Source organism: Trachinotus anak, unplaced genomic scaffold (assembly GCF_046630095.1).
Source record: "Trachinotus anak isolate AG129_WGS33_773 ecotype Australia unplaced genomic scaffold, CSIRO_AGI_Tana_v1 ptg000010l, whole genome shotgun sequence".
NCBI classification, from domain to species: domain Eukaryota; kingdom Metazoa; phylum Chordata; class Actinopteri; order Carangiformes; family Carangidae; genus Trachinotus; species Trachinotus anak.
Genome location: NW_027273861.1, coordinates 3,470,372 through 3,491,065, shown reverse-complemented (window position 1 = coordinate 3,491,065; position 20,694 = coordinate 3,470,372). Strand labels below are relative to the sequence as shown.

General features: G+C 40.8%; 1 protein-coding gene across 1 annotated transcript; it reads right to left on the bottom strand.

Annotated features, from left to right (window-relative positions):
• Positions 1–1,461: 1,461 nt before the first annotated feature.
• On the bottom strand, positions 1,462–18,143 carry LOC139626547 (protein-glutamine gamma-glutamyltransferase K-like). The gene is made up of 14 exons (XM_071486921.1): positions 18,039–18,143; positions 11,396–11,685; positions 11,120–11,311; positions 7,573–7,824; positions 6,366–6,484; positions 6,161–6,268; positions 4,732–4,909; positions 4,505–4,643; positions 4,206–4,398; positions 3,875–4,028; positions 2,909–3,193; positions 2,437–2,597; positions 2,194–2,330; positions 1,462–2,085 (listed from the first exon to the last, which is right to left on the bottom strand). Exons 2-14 carry the CDS (start codon positions 11,682–11,684, stop codon positions 1,926–1,928), a joined length of 2,367 nt encoding a protein of 788 aa, XP_071343022.1. The 5' UTR covers position 11,685; positions 18,039–18,143; the 3' UTR covers positions 1,462–1,925.
• Between the last annotated feature and the right edge of the window lie 2,551 nt (positions 18,144–20,694).

The window sequence follows — 20,694 nt, the reverse complement described above, 5'->3', positions numbered from 1 at the left end:
ATTCTAACATGAACTACAGATCCTTATTTTTTATGATTGTCTCTCCTAAAGGGTAAGTTTATATGATCTCCTCCTTCTGGCAGCAACATATGAGCACCAACACTATAGTTTTCAATTCCAGCAGAAAGCTGTAAAAACACTTTGGGTCAGAGTTTGTTATTTTAAAAAAAGTACTGCCCTTATAGGTCATATTCTTTAATTCTTTATTCTTTTAATTTAATTTATTTTCACCCTCCTGGCAACATGCTGCCCCCTTTTTTTATAGTATTCTCATATCTATGGACATAAAACAGAAATAAATAAGAAATTGTATCTGATGTGTGACCTTTACCACAAAAACATGAACTCCTCGCCCTCAATGATGTCGATGTCAACACACTGATGTAAACTTGTGTCTGGCCTGAAAATGTTTTAGAACATTTGGGTGGATAAACAGAGTGTATAGGTTTTGATATTAGGGTCCAGTCTTTTAATCTCCACCCCTACAGTCACCAGCAGTTCATGCTGACAGTCAAGTCAGCTGAAGTCGATGTCAAATGCACCTATAGAGGAATGAGTCCTACAACCTGGAAAAAACTTAGCTTAGTTTGAATGTGTTTTTAGTCAAATTGTTAACACAGGCTGGAGACGTTTTAATGTTTCATTCTATGACGTAAAATACATCAGTAAAACCCCCCAGTCCTGATACATTCAAACTTTTATCTGATGGAGCACATTTCATGGGGGCTTGGTCCTGGCTGTGGCGGCCCGGGTTCAGGTCCAACCTGTGGCCCTTTGCTGTGTGTCATCACCTCTCTCTCTCTCCCTGGCTTTCTTGTCTCTCTCCTGCTGTGTCTGTCAGAATAAAGACAAAATAATAGCCAAAAAAAATAGAAGCTTTTATGTCACTTAAGAAAGGCCTGTTGCTAACAAGTGGCTAAATGACACTACAGAGGTTGTCAAGGATGTTACACGACATCATGCTATGTTTCCTTTCGCGTACTTCCATGCTCACACTTCATATTTTGATTGCACAAGTGCGTTCACACTGAGAAGGACGGCAACATGCAGTGCACTACAGTACATGAAGGTCGCACTGAAAACTTGTGGAAATGGTGCCTGAGCAAGGAGGACACGCCGACGGTGAAGATGGCCACATAATCTCCATGTCACATGACACACAGGACAGTAAAGTAAGTCAGTAAATAACTTTAACTCTGACAACAGTGACCTCACCTTATGAAATGATCAGAGCAGATGCAGATAGAGGTGGCTGTTCTGCTTTGGCTTCAGGTTCCTCCTGAAGAGCAAAGCAGGAGCACTGATTTTATTTATCTTTGCTCTACCCTAGCACTGTTCTGCTGTTTGCCCTCCAACATGGCGGCACAACCCCGTAACTACTGGCAACCACCTGGGATTCCAAGGGAAACAGACACTCTGTGATGCAGGACACGAACACCAAAAACAAACTGGACACATACATTTTGAATTATTTATGTTTTAATAATACAAGAGCATTTGCATTTGACAATTAAATAAAATAATTCTTACACGGCAATGTAAACAAAATAAATACATGGTGTATATAAATATGAAACTTGGTCTCGATGTAGAGTCTATCTTTACAAAGGCACACTTGTGTCATTAGAGCTGCCATGTTGTGTAGACCCTGTGGGACACATGGTTGCACCTTCCTCACCTGCATATTGTAGAACAACGACACAAGATCTTCCACAATAAGATGTAAAAACAATTTAATTTGGGTGAGGGCATAACAGGTTCTGTGTGTTTTGAGAGGACGCCACGTATTTTCTTCATTGGCCAGTGTGAAATTCTCATGCAGAATAAAGCAGTGTCATATCCTCCTTGTATATTTAAATATAAAATTTCCATATACATTACATGGAAAATACTTCACACATTCATTGTCAGAGTGACTCAAATTGCTATAGACCGGCGCTGCTCTTTTCCCCCACAGTAATGTCGGTCACGCCGTGAACCTGAGTGAGCTGCTTGCAGTCCAATGAAGCCAGTAATTTCCTTCGTCCAGACAGTGTGGGGATGAAGTGCTCAGTGAGAGACACGGTGGCATGGCTGCCAATATCTCTGAGGGCAGGACAGGAAATGACAGTGGCAGTCACAAAAGAGAAACACAGACAATGTACTTAAGAAAAAAAAAACAGAGCATGATATAAAATATATTTCTCTCCTCACCCATAATGAATCTTTCGAGCAGTAACGAGGCCGAGTCCTTCCACGTGGAACATCACAGCTCTCAGCACCTGTGGCAGGGGGTTGGTAAACGAAATCTCTACTGCCGTCTTCTTTCCTACCACGGCCTTCCCGATCAGCTGTGTGACAACAAAACCAAGACAGAAAACAAAGTCAGACCTGAAATGATATATATTTTTAATCTTGTTAACAGTATTATTTTCCTATAAGATGTTTAATACTGACCTTTATGATGAGGTCTGGGGTCCTGAGTCGGAAACTGAACTGAGTGGCCAGGACCTGCTTTGTTTCTGTGACCCTGCCAGACAGCGTCAGCATCAGGGCAGCCTGATCTATCAGATGGTCCTTGTAGTCTTTGTAGTTCAGAGCCCACTCCAAAATCTTTTCTGTGTACAGGAAATGACAACAATATATGTTGTTATTTTTTTCTTCATCTGTCATCTTCAGTATTGTCTGATGTTACTGAAAATGTAGGCTATTTAAACATGGTTAGCTTTATATTATTGTATCAAGACAATTAAAGCAGTAGCTTGACATTTAGGGAGGCACACACTACTAAATATATTTCCCAGCATAAAATGTTGAACTCTTCCTTTAAGCAGGTTAAAAAGGCTTTGTTCTCTGTTACTGTTTTCTGCAGTTTGCGTCAGTTACTACCAAGCCCTAAGTGCCTCAACCTCCATCTTCATCCACCCACCCTCGTTGGGCAGCATGTCCATGTTTGCGTTGTCCTTCCTGACCGTGGCCTTGTGGACACCGGTGTAGTACATGACTGATGCCTGGCTGTGCAGGATGACTGTGCGCTGCTCTGAGCTGCTGTTTCGCAACTTAATGGTCAGCTCTGCATCACCTCCCATTGTAGGACCTTCACCCTCCATGGTCACCTCTACGGAGATGTCCTCTGCTGTGGGAGCCGAATAGGCCTCTGCTTTGGTGCCGTAGCGACATGCTGTTTCCACAGCAATGCGTTCCGCCTCTGTGCCTGAAATGACCACAAATGTCAAGTTAAATCAATAAGCGATACAGTAGAAATACTGATATCATAGGTATAGACTGTAAATAAAGATGGACGCAGCCGCTGCGTCGTGACCGACAGGTTCCTGAGGAGTGGTTTTAAAGCTCAGACTGAGCTGCTCCACCGTTGCCACCTTGGCAGTGTCTGACTCCGCCTAACTCTCGGCTAATCCAAAAATGGGCAAAGAGGTGGGGCGTGGGAGGAGCTGAGACTTTGTACATGCCGGTTTGTAGCAAAGATATGCTCACCCACCTGTCACTTAAAGTGGCCACACCCTCAATTATGCATAATGGGGTGAACAGTTGAGTTATATAAAAATTCACCCCCGTACAGTTGTCATGAAGGAGGAAATTATCTCTAGAGACTAAATCATTTTTTTTTTTTTTTAGAAAATGGATGGATGCATGGATGTATCAGGCTGTAAACAACTTTATTTCTGCCATGTCTGGACAGTTTAACACGAGAGTCTATGGGGAATGACTCATTTTTGGAGCCAGGCTCAAGCAGCCGTTTAAAGAACTGCAGTTTTTAGTGCTTCTGTGTTGGCTTTCATCCCCAAAGGCTGCCGCTTGGTCATAGATCGGGGTTTTGTATCCCATGTTGTGTAAGAAGTTAACATTTCAGTGCGTGCATTTTGTTTGATGATACCTTCAGGATGTTTGTAAAGATGTGTGATGTCACTGCGTTCATCAGAGCCAACGGCTTTGGTGCTGATTTTGTGGCCCACAGTCTTTTTCTCACTGTAGATTTGACTGAAGGTCCCATCTGCGTTCCTTTGCCAGTAGATTTTATCACTGTTTACCTGGTGCACAGAGGGGGAGAAAGAGAAATAGAGAGGGAGATAGAAAATAAAGCCCTGAGCAGATAAAAAAAAGTCCTGCTACCATGTGGCTCATATAGTACACAAACAAAACAACAACTAAAGATTAGTTAGTCGTTAATAAGTGCTTTTATAAGGTAAATTATGTACTCCACAAACCTCAGCAAACACGAACGGACTGTCGTGTTTGAGGTAGACCTGACCATTGCGTACAGCAGCAAGAGAAGCGGGGCCACAGCGGAAGGTGCCCTGGCTGGTCTCCTGGGGCGTGGAGTCAACCGCTTGCCAGCCTCCATAGCCAGGAGGCAAGTCTGGACGAGCCATCCAGCAGTCGTTCCACACGTGGAAGTTCCTTCAGGAAAAGACGTGAAGGTCAGGCTTGATAAGTACAGTGTTGTGTAATGTCATGTAAAGTGTGTTGAGTGTTGCAGTATTACAAAAATAGTGATAGAACACACCAGATGGAGTCAGCATTGAGGTGGTCTATAGGCTCCAGCTTCTCGTCCAAGTAAACATCTGTCGTCAAGGAGACGTCTGTGTCATGAGCTGAGCTGTAATTGGTCACAGTTCGACTGGGGACGCCCAAACACCGCAACACTGAGTGACAGGGGATCAGAGGTCAGTGTCTGTGCTGAGAGAGACTTAAACACACGATAAGAAAAAAAAGCCCAAACAATGAACTTACTTGTAGTGGCTACACCTGCAAAGACCCAGCACTGGCCATACCTAACAGGGGTGCCGCCATTTTTATGGTATTGCTTCAGGATTTCCACACTCCCACTCCACACTGTGGGACTATTCCCACTGGAATAATTTCCTGACCAGTTTCCCTGCACGACACCACGGTCATCAAGGGAATTGATCTGCATAAATGAAGACAGTGGTTTTTGGTTTTGTTTCTTTTTTACATATACTTTTGAATCTGAAGCAATAAAAAGAAAAATAGAAGCCCTGTCCCTGCAGAAGGAGGGAGTCCTCATGCTAACAGTCACAGACAAGACTAAGCATATTTTCTTTATTGTCTTTTAGGTGCTTTTTATGCCTTCATTTGACAGTGAAATGAACCTGCCGCTCAGGGCTTTTTATGCCCATGTGGTATGCATGCTGACCATCTGGCCGTCGAATTGGCCTCAATTCTACACTTTCCTCTCTGATGGGAACATGAGCAAGAAACAGAAATTTTGTGCTTTTCCATCTAGTAGACATTGAGATATTTTACAGGATTATTGAAAACTCTGGCCTGCTGGTGGTGCCAGAGGAAGGTCAGAGGATCACCACAGTCATCAGGATTATAGTGACCCAGTCTCTGTACCAAATTTCATGGCAATACATCTAACAGCTGCTGATATATTTCACTAAAAGAAATGCCAATCTTATGGTTACGTGAGGGAAAGCTAAGGAGATAAGCAAAGTTAGTCGGCTTTATTCTCCGTGGACCATGAAAGTCTGTTTCAAATTTTTAATGCCAATAGTTGTAATATTTCAGTCTGGACTGAAGCAGATGCCGGTTTGACAGAGCGACATTGTTTCCCTTCACCCATGCTCCTACCATGGTCAGAAATGGCATGATTAAGGCAGTAGGGCAATTTTAAAGGTCTCATATTGTGTAAAGGTAGATGTCCATGGGTTTTTGATTATAAAGCAAGTCTAGGTTCTATATTAATACTGTGACTGTGCCAGATCCTCTCTTCTGATTGGCTGACTGAGAGAGAAGCCTGAGAGAGGAGATGTAAAACTACACTGATGGTTTTTGGTTCTTAAAACCACAAATAGATCTTCGGATGGAGATCAACTCTTCAGATAAAACACAGGAGGAAAATGTAATATATGAGACCTTTAAACACTGTAGAGACTTTTTGTCTAAATGTCCTATTTTGTACTACTGCTGAAAAAGAACAAAGAAAAATCCATCAGCCTACACCCTATGATGCTGCAGCTATCCCGCTGACCCACTACTGTGATGTGTGGAGGCTGTTATCATGTCCAAAGGTGGTTGAACATAACATACTGAGCAGGGGGCTCTGTTGTGGTGCTCAGTGTACACTGGCACATCAGGAGGAGAAATATAACCGCAGGTAGTTCAGGTGTAAAAAAAAGAGCTAGCGCAGTCTCACCATGGCTGAGATGATTCGCACCACATTAACAGGGTCTCCCCAGCCAGATGGAGGTGTTCCACTCCTTTCCAGCACGAAGAGGCAGGCAGCCAAAATCCCGTCATCAAGCTGAACCCAAGACAGAGAAAAACACAAAGTAGGTGGAGGTGGCCATTTAGTTTCTGCTGCTCAGTTCTGATGTGGGAAGATAACACAGCCCACTCACCTGGCCATAGTTCCAGGTCCTCGCTCCAATTTGATTCTCTGTGCCGTAGTAGATTCGTCCAACATCGTTCAGGACATACTCCTGCCGCTCGTCTTCAGAGTGCATGAACACTGTGTCTTCTAACAGAGAGCAAGAGAGAACAGCTTTAAAATAACATAAAATCACCCTGAGCTGTAGATGATCTGTCTAAATACTAAAATGTGTCTCTTGGCATGCTGACATAAACCTCAGCGTTTCAGTTTTCTTACTTTTGTTCACAGTTTTTATGGGATTTTTTTTTTTGTCATTTGCAGATCTTGTATCAGTAGCATGTCACTAGTTTTACTGTGGTAAAAGCACAGGTAAAACAAGACACCTCACAGCACAGAAGACCTTAATAAAGTTTGACTGTTTGAGACTGTGTCTATTTGACAGTGTGTCTCACAGCATGGGGATTGAATCTGTATTATTAATAAGCAAACGTCTTATCAAAGCTTTATTATGCTTGTTGTTTAAGCATGGCTCTGCCTCCCACACATTTTCTCAGACATGATTGTGGCCTTGTCAGGATTAAAAACTTTTAAGATTGACACAAGATGTACGAGTGATGCTGAAGTTGCCCTATGAGCTATTTGATGGAAAATCACTTTTATTCCCTTTTATTGTGATGTGAACATTAGCACCAGTGTCCGGTCTGTCTGTTATATATGAGGCTGGTTAGCTTAGCTTAGCACAACAAATGAAAACAGAAGGAAACAATTAACCTGGCTGTGTTCAATGATAACAAAACCCACCCGCCAACACCGCTTAAGATCTTTAATTAACATGTTGTGCCTTCTTCAAAAGCTAAACAGCAATTCACTGGAAAATTTCTTGGGTCTGAGCAGTTACTAGGCAACAGGCAGGGACTTTTGGGAAGTTAGTGCTGTTTTCTATACATTAAACAAATTAGATATAACATGTTGGTGCTGGTAGGAGGACATAAGTTAGCTGTCTCCTTCTGTTTCCAGTCTTTGTGCTAAGCTAGCAGGTTCTAGCTGATATATTTAAGGGTTGGGATGAGAGTGATCAATATTCTCATTAACATGTTTGATAACATTGATGTTGTATTGCATATCAACCAGAGATATGAACTTATATGTTTCTTGGAAAGTGTTGCCCAGTGATCCAGCTGAAGCTGTGACAATATCACTTGTATAATATAATATAACTTTCATCCTATGTTTACCTTCACACCAGGGGTTAAACAACACGTAGATGTCATTAGCAGGGTCATGTTTGGAAACAGACTGGCCATTTGTGCTGCTTGTTTCCACTGTGAGTTGATATCGGCCAATGATGGCCGTGGGTGGAGAATTAACTGACAGCTTCATCCTTTTGTCTTCCTGTGACACAACAGCAGCCTCCCAACGATTGTTCTCCAACTTCTCCGCTAGAGGGATGATGACATGGGTTCCCTTTGACACCATTGGCAGAGGTCCTGAGGAGGTGAGAGGAGACACACAAGGAAGCAGGGCACCACACAGTTTAATCACTGTATTAATTTTTCCATAATTGCCACACCTGCATTCCTACCATACGTTTGTTTGAATAAACAGAAACCAAACTGAATGAATAGCACCTGTACTGCCCTGACAAGGTGTGCACACACAGCACACACAGCAGACACACACACACACACACACACACACACACACACACGCTTCTGCATCCTGGGAATAAACAGAGATACCATAATCTTTAGTGAGAACTACAGAAACACAGCTAAAATACTGTGACAGTGGATAACTACAGCCCTCACTGGTTTCAGCCCACTATCCTCAGTGGGTGTCACTTTGTCTTTGTTCGCTGCGTTTACAAGTGACTTAACAGAACCCAGCCACTAAACTGCGATTTCACCATGACATTCATCTGGACAGACGGGCCACTGAGTGTGTAAGAACTGGAACCTGAACCTGCCTCCAAATGAATGAAAAAGAAACAACCATTGTGAGCAGAAACGTATGAGCCACTGCGTTACACCAACCAAGAAACTGAAAATCAATACAGAGACATAACAGTCACCAGCTGACAGCGAAGCAGTGGCTGTGCTTAGTGTCTGATGCCAAGGCCAGGTCAAAAGTTCCTGTTGTACTTTCAGCTTCGTTAGCCATATTGAGGAAGGATCACACCGTTTTCACCTGCTTCACAGCATTTATTGCTGTCTTCACAGCACTGGGAACCACATCAGTTGCCATGGTATATCATACACTTGGCCGCGATTCCTCACTAAGAAAGATTGATTTTTAAAGTAAAATGTCCGTCACACAGAAAGGTAAAGACAGTCCCACAGGAAGTTACTTCACAATAAAACCAGGGCATATAGCTTACAATACAGGTGTGTGCAACATTAACAAAATACATAAGTTGTAAACTTCATCTTGTGTGAACATATAAAAGCAAATAGTCTTCTAATCCTAAATTTAATACAAAATAATATGTCTGATGAGAGCACATAACTTAACAGTTCCCCTTGACACTTTAACAGTGTCTTGAAAACTAAATGTTTAATGTATAGATAGATATTTGCTGTAGCTCCTCAGAGCATGACGCCTGTTTTCTGTCTCGCCAAGAGTTTGATGAGGAGATCAATATCACTCCAGTGACTGCAAGGAAGTTACTGCTCCTGGCCAAGAAATAAGAAATACACATCCTCCCGTACAACCATGAGTAATTATTACACTTTGTGTTTTTGCAGATATGACATGTTAATCAATGAGCTTTGGTTTTCGCATGTATTAAACATGTTAATCAGTGAGCTTTAGAGGTGCTGGTACCTTTAGACAGATCATGGCAAGCTGTTTCCAGTTTTCATGCTAAGCGAGGCTAACCATCAGGATGTGAGTGTGGTATCGATCTTCTGATGTGACTGTTGGCAGCAAAGTGAATAAGCCTATTAATGTGAATGGTTAGACACAACCCTAAAGCCCAAACTGATCACATTAATATTTATAATAATAATCCTTAAAGGGGTAAACCTTCTCTAATCTACTCCCCCGTTAGGCTGGAGACACACTGGCTGTGCAGCGTGTGCACAGCAGCTGCAGAACATCTTGGTTTTCATTTTAGCAAAAATGTAAACAGGTTAGAGCAGACTCCCTGCGTGACAGCGTGATCAAGAGATTTGGCACACACGGCTCACAGCAAAAATAGACGGAGAAAAGACCTGTTGATAGTGATATTGGTATCATACCAGCAAGATTACAGAAAACTGACACTTTTCTGTGTCTCTGCTGAATCTGTATATGTCACAAGCAACTATTTTAGCAGCTGCATGTGGGGACAGTGGCATTTTGGTAACATTTTCTGTCAAAAATAAATCAGAAACTCATTTATAATGAAGAGAAATCCAACATTCAATTATCCTGCAAAAGTAGAAAGATAGAGCTAGCTAGCAGTAGCAGCAACAAAGCAGTGTCAAAATTTCACATTCTCAGCTCTGCAACAGGTAAGTTTGACAGAAACTCTTAGCAAAACTGTGCAGTTCAGCCTGCCCTGCGATTTCATTCTGTGAGGTGCTATGAAAAATGCAGCCCCTTAGCAGAGCTTTGAAACACACAGCAAACCACAAAGTCAGAGCCTTCGCTGACCTTCATCTGAATTTAACAAACTACTCTCTGTGGTGGTAGATTGAGCTGTGATTACTTTCACGCCGCAGGGCTCGTATTTCAGAATAAACTATTTGGACTGAGGACAGGGTTGTGCAGGCACAGCTGAAAATAGTTTGAACTGAGATATGAATGGAAAAATGAAAAATGCCACTTTCCTGTTAGAGTTCGTTTTGAAATGAAATATCCACCATTTGGAGAGCGGTGGCATGATCTTCAAAAGAGTAAAAATTTGCATTATCTGCAGCTGCTATTGTCCTCCTGCTTATTGCTGTGTGACAGATGGCTTTTTAATGTTACTGAATGATTATTCATGACTATTGTAATTTTTGTGGACTAAATAGGATGGAACAACGTGCATTTTTTTTCTCCCTCTCTCTCTCAAAAATAATGATTAAAAAAAATAGCTTTTTTTTTTTTTTTGCACTTAATTTGCAAAACAGCAACCATACATTAAACTGTGCATTTTTCCTCACTCATCAGCAATAAACACAGGTAAGAGACAATGTAATTATTCTCTTCAAGCTTCACTTATCACTTACAGCTGTAATTGTAGGATCTATATTGGTCTGTGTCTTCTCTGCCTCCTTGCACACAACACAAAGGGAGAGGGAGCAGGGAAAGAAATGAACTGTGGGTAAACAGGTGGCGGACTGAGGCTCAGGCAGTTGGTAGTGGCAGTGTTGATGGCAAATTGTCAACAAATGGGATTTTTAGTTAGAGCAGGACTGAGGACTCAGCATCTGTTGAACTCTCTACCTGGAGCATAGCAACCAGAATGGTTACCATAGCAATGGAAGGTACCCATCCATCTTTAAATCTTACACAAGCAGCTGAATGAATGGCATACGGCACATGAGCCCAGAGGCAGAACTTCTAGCTGACCCTGAACCCATCCGTCCTCTGTTTCCCATGACTGTCCAATGAAAAATGAAAATGAAAAGTGTGGACGTAGCCCACACACACCCATCAGCTAGAACTGAAGTAGTCTACTATTTCAGTGCTATGTAAGTCTCTATCATGTTACTCTGATGTCTGTTTAAAACCAAACATGACATAACACTCTTAAATGTATGCATTGAAGATTCAAATTCCAGATTAACAAGCACTGCACAGTTTCTGACTAACCTGTTTTAAGCTCAAGGTGAAGTTTGTCAGTGTTGGCGTTAAAAGGTCGAGACAGTGTGACCCACATCTGGAAGTTCTGCCCTCTGCGGATAATAAAGTTATCACTTTGGTAGAGATTTGTATGGTGCTTCGTGCGATTCTCCCCTGATTTGCTTTTCATCAGGTCCACTGATCGCACTTTGAGAAGGAGTCCTGTGAAGACAAGGACATGAGAGTGGGAGGTCTGTCATATGGTTGGTATTTACTGTGTGTGACAAACAACATGATTGTAATTACCATCAAGCTCGCTGTCATCAGTCTCAGGCTTCTCGCCATTTGTGCCGTCCTCCTTATCTGCGTCATCAACCCCCGTGACCAAAGTGTCTGTGATGTCCTCGTCATTTGTCCTGGGACAGCAGCACGGACACACCTTTCGCAGCCACTGCTGACAGGCGTTTTCTTCCTGAACATTGTTTTCTTCTGGTTGTTCTGTTTCTTCTTCTGTGTCCTCGCCAAATCCAAGAGTGACAGTTGGAAACCGGCCCACTGCAGCTCTGTTTCTCATTGACCACATCTCTATAGGCATCCTGAGAAAAGATAAAAACACAGTGAGGAAATCTGGGGCCCACCACCACTGTTCACGCTCCAGGTGAAAGAGCAGAGTCTATTGAGATGGTTAGTGAGGACACATCAGAGAGACTCAGCATTTTGTTGAGGATGAATGAGGAGTTTTTTGTGACCAAAATCGGCAACTAGAAGATGTAATTGTAAACATAGTTCTTTGTTTATGCTGTTTATTAGCTTGTAACTGCCTGTGGCTGACAGTGTTAGCAGCTGTGCTAATGCAAACTCCTCAGATGAGGAGTCTTTTGTGACCAAAATTGGTGATTAGCAGACATATCAGAATGGTTAGTGTAGTTAGCATCTTTTATTTGTTTATGTTGTTTGTTAACTTGTAACTGGCAGTGGCTGACACAATCTTAGTGGTTGTGCTAATTTAAACTCTCGCTCTCTGTACTGACAAAGAGTGAGTTTCTGGTTTATTTTTCCCGTCCCCCATTCCCGCTCCTCACACGCCCCACCTCTTTGACCATTTTGGATTAGCTATTGGCCATTTTGAGGTACTGCCACGATGACAATGGCGAAGCAGCCCACTCTGAGCTTAAAACCGCTCTTCAGAAACCTGTGGCTGATGTCACAGAGGCAACATCCATCTTTACTTACGGCCTATGCTTTGTATTTGGCAATCCAGGATTTTGTGCTGGCCTGCATAGAACACCCTACATTGACATTTTAGAATATATGTAACGTGAGTAGGGTTGCAATTCATTAATAAGTTAATGTGTATTTTTGTCTGTGTGTAGGTTAAAAAAAGAAGAGCAGGTGCAGTGATGGCATCTGTGGAATCCAGAGGGTGGAGCTGAAAACCACGCACTTACGTAGCCCATAAAGTGTATGAACACAGTTACCAAGTGGTGAAATTAGATAAACAAAACTGGTTCCAGACAGAGGCTGAAGCCAGTGGTTTTCTGTCTCCTGGTCTGAGCTATTTGGCACAAAGTTGCTACAACAGAAGGATCATCCTATTATCTCTAACACTAAATCACAGTGATACACACTCTATAGAGCTGGAATAATAAGTGAATTTTAATTACAGACAAAACAGTTCATTGGACACAATGGAAAAAACCTGGGATTATCTATGTTTTACATTTATTCAATAGCCACTCTAAGCACTTCTTAAGCTTCACCCAAATAGCAGATAAATATAAATTACCACACAATCAGTTCTGGAGGTATGACCACATGCAAAGTGCTTTTTCTAAAAGGTAGGGAAGCCCTCTTAACCGCCCCACGGGCAGCCCGATTAAAGGCCTGCTGATTAGATCATTATCATGTTGAGGCATTGCTCCCAGGATCCATCATTTACTACAGGAACAATTATGTGAAGAAACAGCGACCTGGCTATGGCCATATCTCCTGCAGATTATGACTCATGTTTGAATAGCATTACTAGAATGTATATAGAAATGGACAATAGGTTTATTCAGCTGAAAATAATAGACAGATAGCATCGGACACCACAACAACTATATAAGTAGAACCTAATACCAGTAAATCCTAGCTAGAGATATGAGGGAAATTGTACCTGCAAGGACTAGTGGAATAATATCCAAGAGATTATTTTTTAAATCCTAAACAAAAAAATTCCAAAACTCTGAAAAACGGTTTCTCTTGAGCTCAACCACTGAGCTCCAGGTCTCCAGCTTTTCCTTCTTCAAAAAAAGGTGGATTATTTATCTTACAAGAGCCAAACAGAGACTCTGAAAGAAGGCACGCCTGCCCCATTACCAAGAGTGGTCCACAACAGTGATACAGTTTGCTGCTTATAAGAGAATGATGTACACTGCACTGAATAAGCTTGGTCAGTGCATGTCTATGTTGGGCCCTTTCAATGGGTTATCCAGTGTGTCAATGGACTTGTCATGACTGGCTGTGTGTTTGTATTTTTCTTCCCTCTCTTGTGTTTTCCCTATTGCCCCTGTCCTTGGAGAAAATGTCAGTGCGGTCTATGTTTTGTTTTTTGTTTGTTTTTAAGTTTTATATGATATCTGAGTGAGTGGGTATTTAGTTTTGCTGATTCTCCGATTAAGTGAATCAACCCGCGTCTGTCTTATTTCTGTTAAAGCTTTTCATTACAAAAAAACATTAAATTCTACCTTTAGATAAGATTTCTGTGTGCTGCCTCCAGACAATTATTAACTTGTGCATAATGTCAAAAATCTTGTAATGGAACTATTACAGTGGTTCAGATGTACCACCAGATGTCAATGTAAAGTCAGAAAGATCTTTGACTCCAACCACTTGGACCAATGTTCATCCCTCACTTTTATCTGTTTCAACCATTTATCAATTTAGCTACTTCAACTTTATTATTTTTAGCTGAACTGTTTACTATTTAACCATTTGTCCATTACATTTGACTGTCTATTTTAACCTTTTACTTGTAGCTAGAGTTAGTATTTCCACCACTGGTCAGTTGAACTTAGTTGGAGTTTCCTCATTGGCTGCTGCTCTTTCAAAATGAATTGGCACAAACTGTTTCTATTAGGGGATGTTTACAGCCTGCAAAGTTGCCAACTTAGAGCATTTGTCACTAGATTTGGAGACCTTTTCAAAAAAATCACCCAGTGACAAATCTAAAGACTTTTTGGACAAACCTCAGCTACTTAGAACAGAGTCACCAGTAAAATGACTCTCTACTGTTGTCAGTGAGAGTAAGAGAGGTGGAGCAGACAGAGGTTGTGCTCTGGGTGAGAGACAAAATAAGAAAGATGTTCTGTCACTTCTTTCTCTCTGATCGATCACTTTACATGTACATATAGCTGAAATCACAGCACAGTCTTTGTCTTCAATATATTTTTTGGTGATTTTGTCAGACGACATCATGGTATGAAGTCCGGAAGTTGACATGTAGTATTACATGTCTTACTGTACATGTGAGCACAGAGAGAAGGAGAGAAGCAAACGGATCCACACGTGGTCCAGCCATGTACTAGGCTTTCACCTTGTCTTGTTTACCTTTAGTTATCAATTCCAACCATTTATCAATTACATTTAGCCATTTAAAACCTTAACTGCATCACCATTTATCAATTACTTTCATCTGTTTAAATAAATTAACCTTTACTTTTAGCTATTTAACAATTTATCTGTTATCTAGCAAACTAAATGGTTTACTTAGCAAACCATTTTAACTATAGCTAAGTTTTCACACAAATATTAATAGTAATTTCAACACATAGTGTCCAGGAGACTAAATCGATATATGTGTAACATAGTACAACACAGAACAGTATGTACTGTATTGTGTCACATTCATACTCCTCCTCTCGTCTGTGCAATACTGATACAACTAACACATTAACTGAAATTATTGTTGCCTAAAGACATATTGATGATGTAACTACAAAGAGGAGCTGATCATATGACTTGCATGGTTCTCTTGCATTAAGGGGAACACATTGTTATGCACACTAATTTGCTCCACTAATAATGCTTACAACTTTTTTGAACTGGTCATCCTAGTTCTGTACTCATAAAGAATTATCCCTCATGGCAGGAGAGCAGGAGAGGAGGCATGGAAGCAGGAGGGTGCTTCGACTCTGATACCATCAGGACACATCTGGAGCTGATTCACTGATGCTTAATTACACTGAGTCACCGAAAGCATCCGGGAGATTTTCTGGGGGAAGTGAGCATGTGCTCCAATTTACAACTGTGCTATTAAACTAATTAACTTCTTTGTGCAAAAGCTCAAAGCGCCATGTCAGCTTTGTCAGCTCTTAACTGAGGAGATTAGAGTCACATTTCTCAGGTGAACTGATGCAGAATCAAAGATAAACTTAAGCAGAAGATGCATCAAATCCATCCTATTTCTTTGTCACTTTCTCCCTCCGTCCCTTTTGCCTCTTCTTTGCTGATCACACTCTGATTTGACCTGCTTCTTTCTAGTAGCAATTCCACATTCAAGCAATAACAAGACTGACAAGGAATTCACTCCTTATTCAAATACCGGTGAGGCTGAGGCAGTGAGTACAGACATACTGTAGTAGGTGAGGGAAGTGAACGCCGCCTCACAGATCAGGTCAGGATTATGAGTCATATTCACTGTTGACAGACAAGGCTAAATAGAGCTTAACAAACATGCAACAACAAGGTGCACAACCTGAGAAACATGCTAACTACCACTGTATGTACAATGACAGCTTGATATAATTTATTTTTCTGTGACATGAAAGTGAACAGTACAGAGAACCACAGTTACTTAGCAGCTAACCCTGAGCTTGAATAATATACAGTATACTGTACGTTTTACTGTCAATGTAAGTCAAAAAAGCAGATGAAACATGTTTTTTTTTGTTTTACCAGGTTCACCATGTTAGTTAAGCACGTTAGCATGTTAACATGTGGTCAACATTTGATAACTGATAGCTGCTACAATTAGTCCATTAATTTATTTGCTCATTGACAGAAAATGTATCGGTAATGTAGCAACAGGATTTTCAACTTTTCTTTATGTGTCAAACAAAACAAGCAGTTTGACCTTGGGCTATAGTGACTAATTATATACATATTTTTCTGATATTTTTAAGGACAAAACAATGACCTCATATGCTGCTATTTTGTAAATCTTTGTAAATATTGAATTGCACACATGATATCATTATCTATTATTTATCTTTTTAAGTAATGTTACTGACATCTTGCAGTTTTTCTTTCTTGTACTGTCCACTTTGCTGCTGTGACACTGTAAATTTCCCCATAGTGGGATTAATAAATGACTATTTTCTATCTTTATCTTAATCAATGAATTAATTGAGAAAATAAAAGGTCAACATTTTCTTTATCGTTATTTAATTATTGGATCAATTCAAATTTGGACCTGAAGATGAATCAGTGTTCTTACAACTCATCCTTAGGAGGACATGGATGTTTGAACCAAATTTCATGTTGATCCATCTTATAGTTGTTGGGATATTTCAGTCTGGGCTAATTTTGTGGACTGACTGATGGACATCACCATCCTTAGAGCCATGCTGCCACCAAAACTGTTCAACTAAATGACGCTCTGTTTCAGCCTTAACACTGATGTATTTTCATCTCCAAATCACCACAACTATTACAGTTTGGAAGCCTGAAGTTTACTTCAGTGTCGGCCCTCATGAACTGTCAAATGTGGAAATAAATTCCACCACAGCGCCTGCCTCAGAGCCAAGAATACAAGAAGGGGTCAAGTATACAGCCTGCATAAAACCGCGCTCCATATGGTGGAGATTACAGTCTGTTTGCAGGGTATCTCAGACCCAGAAAAGCAACCCGCCCCCACAGATCAACAACAACAAACCTCCTTGCAGCTGCTTCCAGTAACCTGCTAAATAAAACATAATATGTTTGCACTGCACTGTTAACCAGCACAGTGAGATGAGGAGGTACAACCATGCCTGCACAGCAGTGAGAGTGACAGTGTGTGGCACGTTGTGGACGATAAGACGCCTGAAAATTCTCATCATTTCATCACCTGCTGTGTTACAGAGCAGAGTTTCTCAGGCTCCCGCTGAGCCGTGACACATGTCAGGGTGACTGATGTATGAACCCGTACAACTAAATCATACATGTAGATCTGGTAAATGTGGTCAGATGTCAGATGAAGTTGGTTTGAGTTCACTCCGATGACATCAGCAGCAGATATACCCATGCCTATTCATCAAAGTTGAATATTTCCCTCCAGGAGGGTGATGATCCACTATGCATCCCACAGCTACACTCATGACCCGTTTGCCTCGCGGCCACTCATTTTGGGCCATTAAGAGAGAAACAAAGGGACCTTCACAGAATTAAAGCAGTCACAGGGTTTAATTTATAATGCTGACTTTTTATTAGATCCTCAGGCAAGTAATGTAAATGTGATATCTTTCACATCAATCTGACTACATTGCCTTATCACAGAAATCTCTTCCAAACAAACATACTGTCTATTATACTTCACAGCTGTCTCATGCAGTTGTGAGTGAAGAAAGCAAATCCATTCAAGACACAGATCGACAGTAAGAACAACATTGCACAGTTAGTTAACATGCAAGAGATGGCAGTCATTGACTATTTCAGGGTATGCATTATCATGGCCTGGTAGTTAGACATAATACACAACTTGATTTGTAACCTTTTCCTATAAATCAAGTGAATTACATGGGCATGAAACAGGAACAGGACAGCAATAGGAGAAAAGCTTGAATGTGTTATTACATTAAAATCATTATATTACAATGCATCATTAATCTGAGCTAATTAGATAATCTTAACGACATAAAGTCACAATAATCAGAGGCCTAACTATCAGACTGTATTTAGACAAGCGTTACACGTGAAACAGACTCACTCAGTTCAGTGGCAGAAGACGTGTGACAGTGCTGACTGGAGGAAGAAATCGTCTGTTCACTGCTACATGTTCAGGCCTCCTTTAAATACTTGAATACTTGTGAGCTAAGCCAGACAGGACACGCCTTCAGACAGGAGGCAGGTCAGATATGGTATTTCTCAAAAGACAACAACTTTGGGTAGGGCACAATAAAGAGAGTAGGCTATTTCTTTTTCTCGTCATCCTCACCTCATCCTTGTCTTTTATTGCACACCGTCCCCTACTGTGAACTTTATATTTACTCCATATTAAGAAAAAGTGTGTTATCTCTAATCAACCAATGTCTTGTTATTGTCATTATTTATTACAAGGTATATCTTCATGATCATAGGTGTAAATATCTGACAGATAAACAGACTATTGTTATTGTTATTATAATTATTAATTGTACTAGAGGTATTGGTGTCCAGCCCTGTTTAGGCTTGTCTCTTGTCTTTGTCCTGAATTTATTAATTAATTTATTAATTCATGAAACAACCTCCGTTCCACTCAAGTGTCCCAGTAAGCCATGACAGTGTGACAATTAGGCAGCATGCACAATACCAGGATCCTGAAACAGAGGCAGCTAAATGGATTTCAGAAAATATCATTAGTTATTATAATTCACACCCTGTGCTTCTCCTACTGTGACCTGTCAGAATGTCTTCTAGGGACAAAAAAGCCTACAAATCAGTTTAAGTGGTGAGATTTAGTCAAAGTTGGCCCACTCCGCTGTGTGGGAGGGTCCACACCTTATTCACATAGTTTAATTCTCCATAAGGGAGCGGGTGCCCGCCAGCTTTTGTCTAAACTCTCATGGTTCTGACAGGAGCTGGATAAGAGTTATCCCCTCTGACTGGTTGAGTGGGTTTTCAGCATGTTTCTCAACTGTGTGACAGGTCAGCTCTGAACAAAAGCTGCCTCTCTGTTGCATAATTTAGGGAGATATTGAACAAGTGTCAAGTCTCAAAAGGAGGATTACATCAATATTTTTGTGTTGCCATTAGACATGGACAAATCAGCAGATAGGAATGTGTGTGTTGGGGACAAGTGAACAATATATAATTAAACTAGTAGTTTAACTATGATTTTCAGTACCTTGTTTGCAGTGATTCAGGTAGTTAAATTACTCCTTTTTGGGTTGTTAACGACTGAAACTACAAATGATTTTGGGCCGTAAAAGGAAGACTTTTTATTTTGCCATTACTTCGCTACTGTAACTGAACCCCCTTTACCAGCCCAGACCACTGTGAAGGCAAAAGCCAAGGGCAGGCATTGCTCAATGGTCACACAGCAACAACGTCATCATGGGTGAACTGTCTGATTTCAGCCTGAGGCAGAATCATCATGACCATTTCCTGGACTTTCCCTATGAACAGTGGGGTATTTTTATTTTCTTGGTTTGTGTATGACCTGTGAACAAGTTGGTACTTTTTGCAATATACTCAATTGAGTGGCATTTTTTCTTTGCATTTGACTTCTTAATTATATTAAGTTAGAATTTTGTATCACATATACATTGTCAATTTGATCATTTTTGATCAGATTTCTCCCTGGTGTATCTTTGCTGTAGTTCAGCTTCTTCCAGCGTGAAGTTATTGGTAGCTTTTTAAGCTATGCTTTTAAAGTAGCTTCTGCAACACTGCAGGAATATCATTTGAAAACCTCTACCAGCAAATATCTATAAAATATTACTGGGATAATTTAGCAGGGACAGACTGGTCAGTTGTAGCTCTGCTACAGATGACGCTGTGGGGATGTAAATTTCAGTCCATAAAATTTTGTCCAGACATTAATGGTCCCCACAGAGGCCTACTGACTTTATTGAGTCCTGAATGTTTGCTCTAGCACCAGCAGGAGATTTACATTTGTGGATTCTCTGAATCTCTTGACAGCCATTGGATGAAACCTTGTGCTCATGGTGCTCAGATGATGAATCCTAATGACTTTGCAGATCCCCTGATGTTTCACTGGCGCCACTACAGGTTAATTTTTAAATATTTTTAACAAGTATTTTGTTTGGACTGTCATTAAATTTTCTAACACTCATGATCCCAGGATGAATTAAACCAACTTCGGTGATCACGTGAGTCTTCGTCACTTTGTCATCAGGTCAAAATTTTTATTTGTCCAATGCTTTGGTTTAATAGAATTATGTTGTATTAGCATCAGTTCATACAAAGTTAAGATTATGAACAAATAAATATTCCCTGCTGAACATTAGCAGGTTAGCATGCTGATGTCAGCTGTACATACAGCTGTGTTTGGTCATGAGGATGGTTGTAACTGCAGAATTGGTCACAAGAGGATTATGGGATTATAATGTTGTGCAGTGACAATATAACGCCATAAATAACGTCCATTTTTATTGGTTAGTTTTTTCAGACACTTCTGTATTAGGTTCTAAATTACGGCTTTCAGAAAAATCTTATTATAACTTGCAAGTTGATTTGAATGCTGTTTTTCAAATGACCCAGCACAGGTGCTAGCATGGCTGCTAGCATGGCTGCAGGCTTTTAGTGCTCTTTCTCTATTGTGTAATTTCCCAGTCACTTCAAAGATTTATTATATTTGTCTGTTTTCTTTAGACACTCCCAGTGGACGGTTTTTGCTTAAAGGTTTGCCCGTGTAAAAATGA

Coding starts and splice junctions, on each gene's coding strand:
- LOC139626547 (XM_071486921.1), bottom strand. CDS start 11,684: ATGCCTATAGAGATGTGGTCAATGAGAAACAGAGCTGCAGTGGGCCGG. Junction 7,825..11,119: donor TCACCTTGAGCTTAAAACAG/GTTAGTCAGAAA, acceptor TCACCTCCTCAG/GACCTCTGCCAATGGTGTCA. Junction 2,598..2,908: donor GGACATGCTGCCCAACGAGG/GTGGGTGGATGA, acceptor TCCTGTACACAG/AAAAGATTTTGGAGTGGGCT.